At 39.5% G+C, this 14,210-nt stretch overlaps 1 protein-coding gene across 1 annotated transcript in view; it reads right to left on the bottom strand.

Moving 5' to 3' along the window:
* Positions 1–13,396, bottom strand: part of HECTD2 (HECT domain E3 ubiquitin protein ligase 2) — a 32,341-nt gene extending 18,945 nt beyond the window's left edge. The window contains exons 1-8 of the mRNA XM_058810249.1: positions 13,166–13,396; positions 8,954–9,083; positions 5,459–5,597; positions 3,916–4,018; positions 2,981–3,070; positions 2,368–2,432; positions 1,310–1,355; positions 129–238 (exon numbers count right to left, since the gene is read on the bottom strand). Of these exons, the coding sequence (XP_058666232.1) occupies positions 129–238; positions 1,310–1,355; positions 2,368–2,432; positions 2,981–3,070; positions 3,916–4,018; positions 5,459–5,597; positions 8,954–9,083; positions 13,166–13,396 (914 nt within the window). The remainder of the gene's footprint in view (positions 1–128; positions 239–1,309; positions 1,356–2,367; positions 2,433–2,980; positions 3,071–3,915; positions 4,019–5,458; positions 5,598–8,953; positions 9,084–13,165) is intronic.
* Positions 13,397–14,210: the final 814 nt, after the last annotated feature.

Below are 14,210 nucleotides of genomic sequence, written 5' to 3'. Positions count from 1 at the left end.
CCAATCTCTTTAGTCAATTAAATTAATTTTCATATAATTTATAACACAGTCAACATCAATGGAAAGACAGAACAATTGTAATCCTAGAAATGGAATTTGTAATGTGGGGTTTTGGTTTTTTGTTTTACTTTTTAGACCAGTGCACTAGGAAATGATGGTCAGCTTCTGTTAAGGCTGCTATCTGTCTTAGCAAGTGAGCATAGATGACATAAGTAGAAGTGTTACTAAATTGAGGATTCTGAAAAAGATTAAAAAAAGTGTTAGGTTAATAAACTGCATAAAGGGAAAAAAGTCATTAGGATTTTTTTCTTATGTTTGTTGTTGCCAGTACAATTACACAAGAAAGTAGTTCACCAAACAGCTGTGACAGAGGTAAAACTATGGGAAAAAACAACTCACAACTTCTGTATTGTAAAAATATGATTTTTTTTTCCCCCAAAAGAAAGCCCACAGGTAGCCCAAAAGCAGTACTCAAAATTCTGGATCATTCTTGACATTGTAACACAAACTACACTCCTCTAAGTGATGTGGGTTTTGTATCAGTAATACAAATTCTTATAGCTCCTGTCTATACCATATCAATCCAAACTAATTTTCCCTCTATTCCATTTGTTCACATATTCCCTTATTTTAGCAGGAGACATTATTTTTAATACACTGCTTGCATATACCACCCCAGAGAAGAAAACAATTGTCTCAATAAATTAAATTGCCATTTGATATTCTCAAATAGCAGCAGAAACTGCTCTTTGTGTGCAGAGGTGTTAGGTGCACTAGCAATATATAAAGGGAAATCTGCTACAAATGCAAGCCAACTATAGCAGCAAAGGCAAGAGGTGACCACAGACAGAAATCAGACACTATAACCAGTCAGACAGACTGGAAAAAGTCAGACAGACAGAATGGATAAAATGCAACACTGGAAAAAGTCACAGCGATATCAGAAAGTGCATATACTGAAACTTTCAGAGTTACAGCATCCTAATACAGCAAATCTGGGAATAAGGACAAAATAAGAACAAATAACTAGGTAAAATATTTATTCTTCCAACCCAGAAAATAAAAGCAAACAATTACTTGTCCATCAGTGCATTGTTTTAGTCTATGCAACCTTTCCCTATCAACTGTCTTCCATTAAGCTCCCATTCCCATCATGCATTACACTTTTTTACATACTTTAACACATTCTTACAACAGGAAATTGGATGTGAACTATCTCAGCTATATAAACTATCTTGTTTGCACAGTATACTGGTTTATAGATTGTAAGTTGACACATACTTACATAAAAATACTGTATTTTCCTTACCTGTAAAAGTATACAATATGCTCTAAGATCATCCTTTGTTCGTGGCCTATGAAGGAATGAAATTACAAACAGAACCATATGGATCCATAATTTACAGACATTAAGAGTCATGAAATCATGAATGATTTTATTTTGCTTTGCTAGTATGTATAAAATACCATATTAAAGAATCTTCACTGCTCTCAAAAACTGAAAAGGTCATTTACAGATTCTGACAATTCTCTGAAAGTAGCAGGCCATTTATCATCCGTCTTTTTAAAACATGACAGAAGGCAAAAAGGGTCAGAATTGAAGAGTCAGAGGCGTTCTAAAGAGGGAATTCAGCGTTATTGTCTATCTCAAGTGACACCATAAAGGAGTTTATTTGCTCCTCTTTGATATTTCCTGCAAGAATTCTCCATACACTTCTACCACTGCAGCCTCTGTACTCCTTCATGTTTATGAAAGCTTTTACATAACCATAAATACACACAGCACCAGCACAAAAAGCAGTGTAAGTTGGAGAAAGGGGTTGCCAAGACCTGGGTCACACCGTCTCTTGCTATACCTTTTATAAATTACACTATGCATTCTCACTTCTATTACTTCATGCTAAGATGCTGTCATCTCCAAAAACCCTTCTGCTTTTTGGCCATCCCCTTCTGCATCCTGTACTGCTCTTTCTGTGGTGCGGCCTCACACAAACAGTATTGTGAAGCAAACTGTGGATCAGGAAATTGTCCTGGTTGCTGTTGGGGGATAGACAATGAGAATAAGTTTTAACCTAGTTGAATTCTTAAATTCATCTCACAATTAAGAAGTCCAAAGAAATGCCCTGGCAGCAAGCAGCTGAGATTTGGTGACGGGATGCATGGCTGCATATGGATCTGTCTCTCAGAAGCTCAAGGCCAGCTTACAGAAATCAAGATGTATTTCAGCAGATTTGCAAAAAGAATTAAGTTCTTATGTATCAAATAAGTTGCATCACATTTTCTTTTTTTGCCTAAAACAATAAATATAAAACATATAGCAGATTTAAGTGCTGGTGCAGCACTGATGCAAACATTTATTATAATTACCCTGTCCATTCCTGCAGTAGACCATTAATTATTCCTTTTAGGACTGACTTCTGAACATCTTGAGGCTATGAAGAAAGGAGAGGAAAAATAATATCTGAAGTAATTACACATATTCAATACAAGGCAGTGTACAAACAAGCAACTTTGCTATGCTTGTATTTCAAGACAGCTAAGAAATCTTTTGTGTTATGATGCTGATCTCCTAAATATCTTCTTCACAGATGTACTGAGCAAGTGTGGGGTTGTGCCAATGGTGCCTTTCAACACTTATATCCTATAAATATAATTTCTAAACTACTCCTGTCCTTTGTATACTAGGCCTATATTTTACTATTCACATCCTTACATTTTTAAAATTTCTCACCATGCAGTCCCATGACAGCCATGTAATATTTCTAAGATATGCAGTCTTTAAGAACTACCACAATATAAACTATGCTTTACTAGAAGGAAAATTTTCCTGCTCTTTTACTAGAGCAGCTGTCAGGATTCTATGACAATTCTCATGGGATCATCTGAAGTATGTTTTGAGAGATTCTTCAGAAATCATGCCTATCTGGGAAAAACTTTGGTATAAAATGGTATAAAGCATGAATTCTTTTTCTCTACTTACAGTATTTAATAAGGCATCATAGACAACATTCACAAAGTTTGCATCGATTCCAGAGTCCTCAATGGTATTAAATGGAGAATTGGTATCTTTCTGTAAGTTAGATAATACATGAACCATTTTGAATATTTTATAGCTATCTTTAATATGTAAGTTTAACAGCAAGCTTAGGAAAACATGTTTATATATATTTCCTTAATCAAGACATAAGACTATAAGTTTCCTTAATTAGTATGCTAAAGACAGAGCAAAACAATAGTAATCCTACACATATTCATGTTGGCATTCTATTTTCAAAATGTAAAAGGGTTTCAAATAATGAATTACATTGAACTTTCATCTTTGTTGTTGATCCATTATCAGACAAAGGCAAGAAAATTTTAAGCATTCAATATTTATTAAATAACTAAAGGTCACAGGTTATTTCATCCAGACTCAGATCCATTTTAAATATCATAAGCACATTTTGCTCTATAATAGGGAGGAAATAATAATTTAGCATGAATTCAGAAAGATAAATATAACAGCTCCCAGGAAAAAGAGTATGGCATCATAACACATGAACAGCTACAAGAGAGCTGATATCACATCTTTTTTTTAGGGGTAGGGAATTTCTGTTTCCAGATTTGCCTGGGCCTCTGCATTAGCATGATGTTTTAAAACTGTAATTTGTGTAGAAAGTACCTACACAGTCACACTGTCACAAACAAACTACATACTGGAATTTTAAAGGTCCACAAACTTGAAATAAAATTGCTTAACTGGAATCAATAAATCAATGCAGTAACAGATTGTCTACAAAAAGCAGGTGAGATCATGACAAAATTATCTGAGTGGCCTTGAATACCTGGCTGAAAGCCTTTAACAGATATTTTTGGAAACATTTTGAAGATACAAAGCACTGTAATTACTAAATAGTATTAGGAATTATCTTCTACCTTAAATGCAGCATTTATCTCCAAGAAAGAATCAAAAGTTGTAGAATAAAAATTATGTACAGCTTTCCAATCTCCCGATGCCTTCGACTTTTCCATATCATCCCTAGAGAAAATACATTCAAATACTGGTAATGGTTTGATCTTGCCAGCCACTTAGACCTTAAAATGCACTGTAACTTTAAGCTTTTCTCACTAAGCACACTTACAAGACAGACGAGTATAATATCTGTATCTTTCTAACCTCTTCCTTGTCATTTAAAGATCATGGTATTATAAGAGAACAAAAGCATAGTTTGTGTTTGATACACCTGAGCAATGTCTTTTATTCAAAATGTTAATTCACAATGTCACAGTTCAGCGTGTTAGGACAAATAATTAACAGAACAGAATTAAGCTGCAGCTAGACTGACATGATAAAGTTTCTCAGAGTAAGTATGATGGCTCTTAAACTACTCAAATTCACTAGAATTTCTTAAAGTTTTCTTTCTTCTAAATTTTTTCAAATAGAACTTAATCTTAGGCATCGGTGGACAATCTAAGGTGGTTAATCTTAGACAAGGTGGTCAATGGTGACAGTCAATGTGGTTTCACTAAGGACAACTTGTGCCTGACAAATCTGGTGGCCTTCTACAGTAGGGTTACAGTGCTGGTGGATGATGGAAGAATGATGTCATCTACCTGGACCTGTGCAAGGCCTTCCTCTGGAAGCTGCTTCCTCTGACTGTGCTGCAGGCTGTGCAAGAAATCCTCAGCATAAAGAAATCCACACCCAGCCCAGTGCTGGGAGCAGCTGCCAGATCCAACTGAGAAGGACCTAGGCCTGCCTGGAGGATGGCAACCACAGGAGAAGGGAAATGGAGAGGTGGTGGGGGCCGACAGCTGGGAATTCAAATGGACAGGAAAAGGGCTAATGGTTTTAACCTGCAGGAGGACTGATTTAGATCAGATGTAAGGAAGAAGTTTTTTACAAACACTGCCACAGGTTGTCTAGAGGCAATAGTCAATAGATACAAAAATCTGAATGTGGAAAAAAATTCAGCACTTTGGATCACCTGAATACCAGGAAAGGATCATCTCTTTGCAAATTTTCCTTTATAGCTCTTTTTTTCCCCAACCAAATACATACTGAATAATCAAAAAGGGTCGCTTTTTCTCCCTGGAAGCACAAAATTTCAAACATGGAAGAGAGAAATAATTGCCAGTATAACCAAAACACCTAAGACTGCACAGGCTTTGCCAGCCTACAATAAACCATATATATTCTTTTCTAAACTAAATGCTCCCTGCATTTCTAATTCTGAAGTGTATGTTTTGCCATTTTCTGTGTGGTACAACACTTCAACCTAGAAAAAATATTTTGATGGATTTCACAGCAACACAGTTATCAATCCCACCACCACAACCAGACTAATTCCTTGCCAGTCTTACTGAACCTGTTTCCTCATCTGAGATTAACAAAATCAAATGTTTGAATTAGGTCAAAATGAAAAGAATTCCAAAGAAAGGAAGAAATCACATTTCTAGGAACACCAGTATAACTTACTGAAAATCTTTCACAGTTTTGGTTCGAATTGGAAGGGAAGGTTCAGGAGGAATTGGTGCTTTCAGTTCCTGGGGTAACGTATCCATCGACATGCGCTTCTTTTGCCGTACATCCAGGCAAAGAGCTGGTAGGTCCCTCCCTTAAAAGAAAGGTAAAGAAGAGCAAATACAATGCATCTAACACAAATAAACTGGTACTAGGAAAAAAAAACAAACTTCAAGTGTTTGATTCTAATTCTTCTAAAAAGTATTTTTCTTCCCATGTGCACATGCAGATACGATGGAAAATTTGGCTAACAAAAACAGCAGTGATGCCAATTATTTTATTTCCAATATAGATTGTAAATTTTCAATATACAAACTGCAACACTGGTGCTCCTTACAGCTAAGAAAAATCTCATGCATGACCACACCAAAGTCCAACCATCATATAAGGACAAGACTTCAGTCCCTTTTTCTACACTTTGATATAGAATTTTAGCTACAGACGACGGTGAAACATCTACAGTTTCCATAGAGAATCTCTCCAGAAAACTAAATGGAAAAGGCAAATTTTTTTGTCTTACACAGAATTAGTGGTGAAAGAGAAGCATCTTTGAACACTTCTTTTTAATACATTTGGCTACCTATTCTAGTACAATTGGCAGTGCTTAGCCAAGGCCTTTCCATTCTACTCCTTCCTTTCTATTTGATCTGAGAATAGTTGATCAGATTAACATGGCAAGACTTGGCAACAGCTACAGTGAGAGGAGAGACAAGGCTGCCTCTGTGTCCAACACAGCTCCAAAACACACCCACACAGGCCAAAGCTGAGCCCAGCAGTGACAATGGCATAGGACCCCTGTGACAATATATTTAGGAAAGGGTAAAAAAAAAAAACTGCACAGCAGCTGACAGAGAGGAAGGATTAAAAAAAAAAAAAGGAAGAAAAAAAAGAAAGAAACTACCCTACAGACACCCACATGAGTGGAAAAGAAGGAGAAGGAGGAGGTGAGTCAGGTCTAGAGCAGAGGATCCTCTGCAGCCAATGGAGAGCCAATGCCTGATCAGGCTGCTGGAAGAATTGGAAAGAACTTGAGAACAAGGGAAGGTGTGGTAAGCAGGGAAGGGGAAGGTGTTTTGAGTTTTGTTTCTGTTTAGTTTAACTGGCAATAAATTAATACCCTCAAGTCTGTTCCGCCTATGATGAAAATGGGAAAGTGTACTCCCAGCCTTTATCTCAATCCATGAGCTTTTTCATCTTATTTTCTCCCCATGTCCTGTTGAGGAGGGGAAGCCACAGAGCAGCTTGGTGGGTGTCTGGCAGTCAGCCAAGGTAAGCCCACCCAAAACATGAAAAAATATTTCCACTGCATTTTCAACACTCATTTTGACAGTGTCTTCACAAACATTCTCAAACACTCTTACAGTCTGATTTATGCTGCTCATTTTTAAAAGCATTTACATGAATTGTGACATATATGTTTGGGATAAAAGACACTATATAAAATAAAAGTGTCCTCAAAAGTCATACATATTTAATGAAAATCCTCTATGAATTGTATAAGACCCCTCTAAGCCTTTTTAAAGATTTGGTTTTTTTTAATTAACTAAACATCAAAGTAGTATCACTACACTGCTGCCTACTCCATTTATCACAGCAGGGAAACAGATGCTATAAAAGTCCCATGAATCCAAAAGCAGATTTTTTTTCTCTCATGCTCATGACAGAGTCATTGTCCGCATGACTTAGCCACCATTCATGAGATTAACAGACAGAGGTGCCCTCAATCACCTGAGGATGCATCAGTTACTGATATGGAACCTTGTCCATTCTCACAGATGGAATTTTAACCATTTTAAGAAAAGAGCAGTAATTGAAAAAAACAGAGCAGACATATAGATAATAAATTAATCCAAGCCAAGGTGCCAAACCATTCCAACCATGCATATGTTCTGCTATTGAACACCATTCTCAGAAAGCAGGATGGACTGATTTTAAAGAATCTAAGAATTTGTCTTATTTTTATACTCTGAGAATAAAAAATTTTTTGATTTAACTTTCATTCTGTCTTCTCAATTTTAAATGGATTAAACACTGAGTTATAACGAGCTGAACACACTGATTGAGGAAAACATTCCTTCTACATCTGTAGAAGAGACATCTGCTGGCAGACACTGCTTCTCAATTCAGTAAATTGAAGCTGCAGGTGCTAAGCTGGTAATTTGCACCCTGTCAGCAATGTCATCTTCTTTGAAATACATGCAGTTTAATTTACATATTCTAAAATTGATTTTTAATAGTATCTTTAACACATATGGTCAACTTCAGTATGTTTTGTCATCATTCAAGTTTATTTGTACATAGATTTATTTACTCTTCTGCCAGTAAAGAATACTAATTAAGATCCATCACTGGAGTTTCATTGAGGAGAAATGGGAAATTTTATGTATTGAGTTGATAAACAGCAATAACACAATATTACAAGACAAGAAAAAACAGTAATTTCTGGCTTCTTGCCCAGTTACATCAAGTAAAGATTCAGCTGTGCATGACTGCTTAAGAAATGATTAAAAACTTTGGTGAAGAAAATCTCCTTGATACAAAGCAGAAAGTTTTGCAGTACAGCTAATAAAATATTATTTTAGTAAGAATCTAGTGCTGCAAGTTATAAACCGCCTTTTTCTGTACAACTTTGAAACTGACAATACTTGTCAACAGTTTTGTTTCAAAGTTGCACTACTGAGATCTCTCAGTGCAGTCTCTTTCTTGCCTCAATTTCACTGAGTGCTCTAAAGACTTAGGGAACCACAGCACAGTAAGCCTGAAGGGGACTTGCTCAGAGACAAGATCATTACAAACCTGACAAATGCTTGTACAGTCTTTTGTGAAAAGTCCCAAATTACTGAATTCCTAGCCCAAAAGTCAAGTAAAAATTTCAGGTCTAACCACAATATCATCCCATCTAGGCTTCATTATTCTAGTATTGTTACCACATCACAGCACAACATTCCTTCTCACTTATAAAGCTATTCAGAACTCACTGATTCCTGTGTATTTTACTTTTTGCCATCACTGGCCTTCATCTTCACTGAAAAACACCATCTCCCAGCAACTACCTCCCTTGTAAAAGTCTTATGCTTGCCTCATTCCCACCATCCTTCAGATGGCAATAAAATAATCTCCAAACTTATGAAATTTTCTAGAGATACTGCCTGATTGCAGCTAGACAAAAATCTGCAGATAAACTGCTGAATCAGTACCTTTCTTTAAAATTTCAGATAGTTATTCCATCCTCCAGATCTATTTGTTTTTCTTATCCAACTTGTCTCTATGACACGACCTCCACTGAGGATGGGCTATCATATATCTCACTGCCTCTACAATGTATAACACAGCATAATTTAATGAAATCTAGATTTCCAGATTTTCTGGCACTACCAAAATACAAATACTGGCAGAAAACGGAGCACCTTCTAAACTTGGTAACTAAGTAACAGGTCTTTTTTCTCTTACCGTTTTTGATGTTGGGTATAACAAGTTGAGTAGGTGAATTTCTGTTTCCGATGCCTTCTTTCTTTTGGTTGATAGTTGTGATGAAATTGCTGAAAGTGGAAAACTGATTTTTGGCTCCTTCCTCCAATCCCTGTAATTAAGATGACAGTATGCTCTATAGGGCGAATACATTACTGCTGTAGAAATCTTCCTAGTGAGGTTTTTACACAATTCTTTTAAATCAGGTAATAACTGAATAAAACATAAATAATGATTCTGCAAGTTTGTTTCAAATTGATTCAAGAGAGGTACCATAAAATTCCTTTCAATTACATTAAAAAACTCAAGTATTAGGTTGCAGGATATGAAGATATCCTTGGATTTCTGTGAGGAACCTACTTTTATACTTCTCACTACATGCAGCTCAGTTTAAACAGAAGAAAGTGTCACATATTCCTTCTTCCAAATAGCCCTAATATATTCAAGTAGTTTAGACAAATTTCCCTAGACTTAAAATGTGAGGCCAAAAATTTTAACCTCTAAAAAAACTTCAATACTGACTACCTGGCTAAAACTCCCTAATGATTCAAAATGGTCAGCATCTGCTGCCACTGAAGAAAGGCTTACCAACAAAACTTGGTTAACAAAGTGCTAAAAGACTCCCTGCTTGAGCACCTGTACATGCTGTCACCAAGGAGCCCACGCAAGTGTCTGCTGGGAAGTGTTGAGCACGGATGTGTTTTAACAGCAAACAGAAGTGAAATCACACATCAGACTTCCAAAGGATTGTGCCCATTAGTCTGTTGGCTAATCAGCATGGGGTGCTATTAGATATAGTTATTCGCTACAGAATTTGCAAAGCATAGGTGGGGTTAAGAGGCTTGCCCAAGATGACATAAATCTCATTATGAATATTTTAATTTTCTTCTCAATTCCAAGTCATCAATTGATATCAGGAGAGGGTAGATCAACTCAAAAAAAATATACATACCCTTCCTGCACATCATGATTTTCAACCTCACAGAAACCTAAAGACTCATTTTCCTGATATCTGGCATCTGTGGTCTCAGTTAGAAAAATGTTTCCACACAAACCAAAACTTTAATTCTGCAAATGAGAATATACATTCTCATATAATATCCTATGAAAATTTTTGAACCAGTACATTTCCCTTTTCTCCTAACAGAAATACATTTAGACTAAGACATGCAGTCAGAGTTCTAAGAAAAGCATTTCACTTCCACCACAACATCCTGAAAAAACACCAAGGGTAATAATACAGCCCATAAACCTACCACACCACAGTGTACGCAAGCTGGTACACTGCCAGAAATTTTAAATAACTGTGCCACATACAGCTATTTTTCCATGGCTCATAACTCACTAAATTGTAAATCTGAGCAATCATCAGGACTTCTGGCTTTAAAAATATCAAATTTCAATTTATAAAACTTCTATTTTTACCAAGTTTCAGTTTCTAGTTTTAAATTCATTATATGCAACAAACATTGCAAAATAAAATGTAATTACCAGTGTAATTTTCAGATTAACATTTCTTTTTAGTCTATAACTTTTGAAATATCATCAAGATGATTCTTAAAAATCATCTGGCACATGACTGGAGTAAAACAGACGCTGGACAAACATTAGTGACTGAAAAAGAACTTTTAAACAACTCCAGATCTGAGGTTAATCTTCTCAATCACAAAATGTGTGCTCCAGACAAAAAAGCTCTGAAGCACAGACTAATCTAATTATGATTAATAAGGAATAGATAGCAGAGATAATGGAAAAAAGGAATTTTTGTTAAATAATTTATTGTGACAGCCTTTTTGACTGACTTAGCTTTCTAGGTTTTACTCCAGACACATCATTGAAATACTACAGGTGAACAGTTTCTTTAAAAACCTTCTCCTTACTGCCACCTCCTTCAGCAGTGATCATAAAGAACAAAATCTGCATCCCGTTTAACTCCATCATCCTGTTTCAAGTACAGTTCCAACAATATTAGACAAACATATGGACTAAGGCTTTATTGGGAGGCCCTGGAAGGAAACCTCACACTCACTAATGAGAAACTCTGACAACCCCTGAGGGAGTAATCTAGGGCAAGTGCACAGCGCCATGTCATACTTAAAAATTTTGTAGGAGGTCACCGAGCTTTTAGAGCCTAACACTCTACAAGGACACTGCCAGCAGAAAACTGAACACCCACCATTCCCCTCCCACCCACCAAAAGGAATGAATAGGCTAGGAGGGAGCAAGAGGACCAAAGTAATCTTCAGTCCTGTTTTAAGACCATCTGCTGGCTTCTTAGTGGAAGTTTTCCAAGCACTAAGCCCTCCATAAGACTGGAGAGTTACTAACATCATACTTTATAAAACTGTATTTTTCATTATTGAAGTTAAATGAAATGTTGAAAACAAGTCAAAATGTTTCAAAGAGCACATACAGACTGATTTCTCAGAAGAGACAAAAATCATCTAGAGGAGCTTCTGGAAAATCCTGTGTTAGCCCTAACATTCCTTACTCAAGACCCTTATGTATATGGCAAGCAAAGACTAGTGAGGACAAAAAGATTTTCTTCCCTGTGCAAGAAGATGTGGAGGACACTCAGATTTCCCAAAGGCATCTGAGATTGCAACAGGCTGCACTAGAAGCAGGATTGTTCCTTCCATTCACAGCTTGAAAGGTGCAATTTCAGACTGTTTTTCCTTTACAGAAGTCTCTAATTGTTCCTTTTATTAGGGAGCAAATTACTTAGCTTTCCACAAGTTTCTTTCTAGAATGTGAATGCTGACACCCAAACCATCACCTCTTTGGTGACAGTCTATGACATCTCTCCACAAAACTCTCTCTCTGTCCCCTCTGTAACACGCTACTGAGCCCCAAGTAAGGCTCTTGGTAAATTCAAACCCTGCCCTGCACCTGACACACAACCACACCTGGCCAGATCAGAGCTCCTCTGCAGGTCCCACTCAGACAGCTCCTGCCTGCAGCCAGCACTCCAGAGGCACCTGACGGATGTCCAGCTACAAAGTTCTCCTGGCTCTTTAAAGTAGCTGGAATTCTACATGGCCACCCAGGGGCACATATTTTTCATTAGCTGAGCTAAGCCTGACACATTTTAGGCCAGCACTTTTATCTTTATTCTAACCAACTGGCTTTTACCATTCAAAGTCTAAGGTGCAGATACTGAAAGGTAAGAAAAACTCCCAGGCACTCGTCCATCAGAGACTTCTCCCACCAAATTGGTATTTGAATCACAAGAATAAACATATTCTTGCACATCCTGACAGATTTACAAAGCTGAAAGTCTTTCAGAAGATTGGAACATTTAGGCAAAACACAAAATTGGCAGAATTGCTCCAAGGAGTTTGCAGTTTGCATACAATTACTCAGTTTAACATCACGATTATTTCCTGACAGTCATAAATATGTGCAATCTTTAAATTCAAATTATGAATTTAAATAAATTATAATTTAAATGATAATAAGTCCAATGCCAATCAGAACTGCTGAACTAAAATCTCCTAAGTGTATTACTACAGGATTAGTAACATTTTTGTTCTGTTGTTGGACTGAAGTAACTTACCACAAGTTCCAGCTCATGTTGGGAATGGGAATTTTTGGGAAAATTTTATGTTCTGTAATATTGTATAGACAGCAGAAAGAAAAGCCCAACTCTGGTATAATTAAAAACCTGAAAAAACGTTTCTGAAATGAAGTTATTCTGGCAAATATCCTTCCTCCATTTTTTTCTCTGCATTAATTCATTCATTTCATCAAAATGTTGTGATCTTTGCTTCAACGCAAAAAAAATTTGAAAGATTTTTAAAGAAAAAGTTAAAAATACAGAAGTATTCCCCAGCTACCTCTTTCTCCATCAAGTGTATTAGAGCTGAAACCCTCCACCCCCGAGAACCCTTAATGAACATTCACAATGCTGCAAACCCTCAGTCATGACTAACCCGACAGAGCAGACCGTTGTAAAATGTTAACTATAAGTGGATGGAGAATTTATAGCTTCATTATGTCATTGCTTACAGATGCACTTGTTATTTTTAAGAAACTTGAATGAAAGCCTCTCAACGGAAAGGAACATGAAAGAACACGAAGACGACGATTCCCCCCTTCCCTTTCTCCTCCCAAATGAAGCGGCAAACACAGCAAACGAACACGAGTGGCACAGGCGGGCCCGCGGGCGGCTGCCCGGGCGCCGACGGGACTTACCCCGGCAGCCGCGGTTGACGCCGACGGGATGGGCGGCAATTTCTCTCCCTCCTTTTCCTTTTCTTTTTCCTTTTCCTTCTCCCCTTCTCCCTCTTCTTCTTCCTCCTCCTCGCCACCCTCCTCGGCTGACGGGGCCGCGGCGCTGCCCTGGCTCAGCTCCGCTCCCGGCGGATGCCCCTCGCCGGGGCCGGGGGGCAGCTCGGCGGCAGCCGGCGGGCTCTGCAGCGACATGGTCCCGGTCCCGCTCCCGGTAACCTCTCGGTGCCGTTGGCACCCGCGACCCCGCGCCCTCCTCTTCTCCTCCCTCCGAGGAGCCCCCGCGGGCACCCTCAGCTCCGCCGCTCCGCTCGGCCGCCGCGGCACTGCAGCAGCCGTGCTGCTCCCGGGCGCCCAGACACCCCCGCACGGCGGGGCGGAGCGCAGCGCAGCGCAGCCCGGCCGCCCCCGCCGCGGCCCCGGCGAGCAGGGGGAGCGCGGGACGCGGCGCAGCGGAGGCGCCGCCGGAGCCGCTGCCCGGGAGCGCTCTCGGCCGCCGCGCCACCTACAGACCGCGGGCAGCAGGAGGGGCCGCCGCCGCCATGCTGCTCATGGGCGGCTCGTGGAAACGCGCCTGGCGGCCGGGGCGCGGCGCGGGGGGAGCGGAGGACACGGCGGCGGAAACTCCGCGGCGCAGGAACCGGCGCGGGGCTGCGGCTGGCCCCGGCGCAGCCGCTCTGGCAAGGGGTGCCGGGCTGGGTGTGGGGAACTGACGGGACCCGGGAGTGGCGACGAGGAAATAGAGAAGTAACAAATATAAACATAAATATAAAAATATATAAATATACAGCTGGGTGAAGGGCCTTCGGGGCGGATACCGCTAGGCACGGCCGCGAGTCCGTCACGCCGGGTGATGCCCGGTGCTGCTCTGCCGGCACAGGCCGTGCTGGCAGTGGCACCTCTCACACCCCCTGAGGCCGTGCCAGTCGTGCCACCTCTCACAACCCCCCTGAGGCCGTGCTGGCAGTGCCTTCTCTCACACCGTGCTGGGGCCGTGCTGGCAGTGGCA

This window comes from Ammospiza caudacuta, chromosome 9, assembly GCF_027887145.1.
Source record: "Ammospiza caudacuta isolate bAmmCau1 chromosome 9, bAmmCau1.pri, whole genome shotgun sequence".
Classification (NCBI taxonomy): domain Eukaryota; kingdom Metazoa; phylum Chordata; class Aves; order Passeriformes; family Passerellidae; genus Ammospiza; species Ammospiza caudacuta.
Note: the sequence above shows the minus strand (reverse complement) of the source record. Positions and strands in the feature narration are given on the sequence as shown.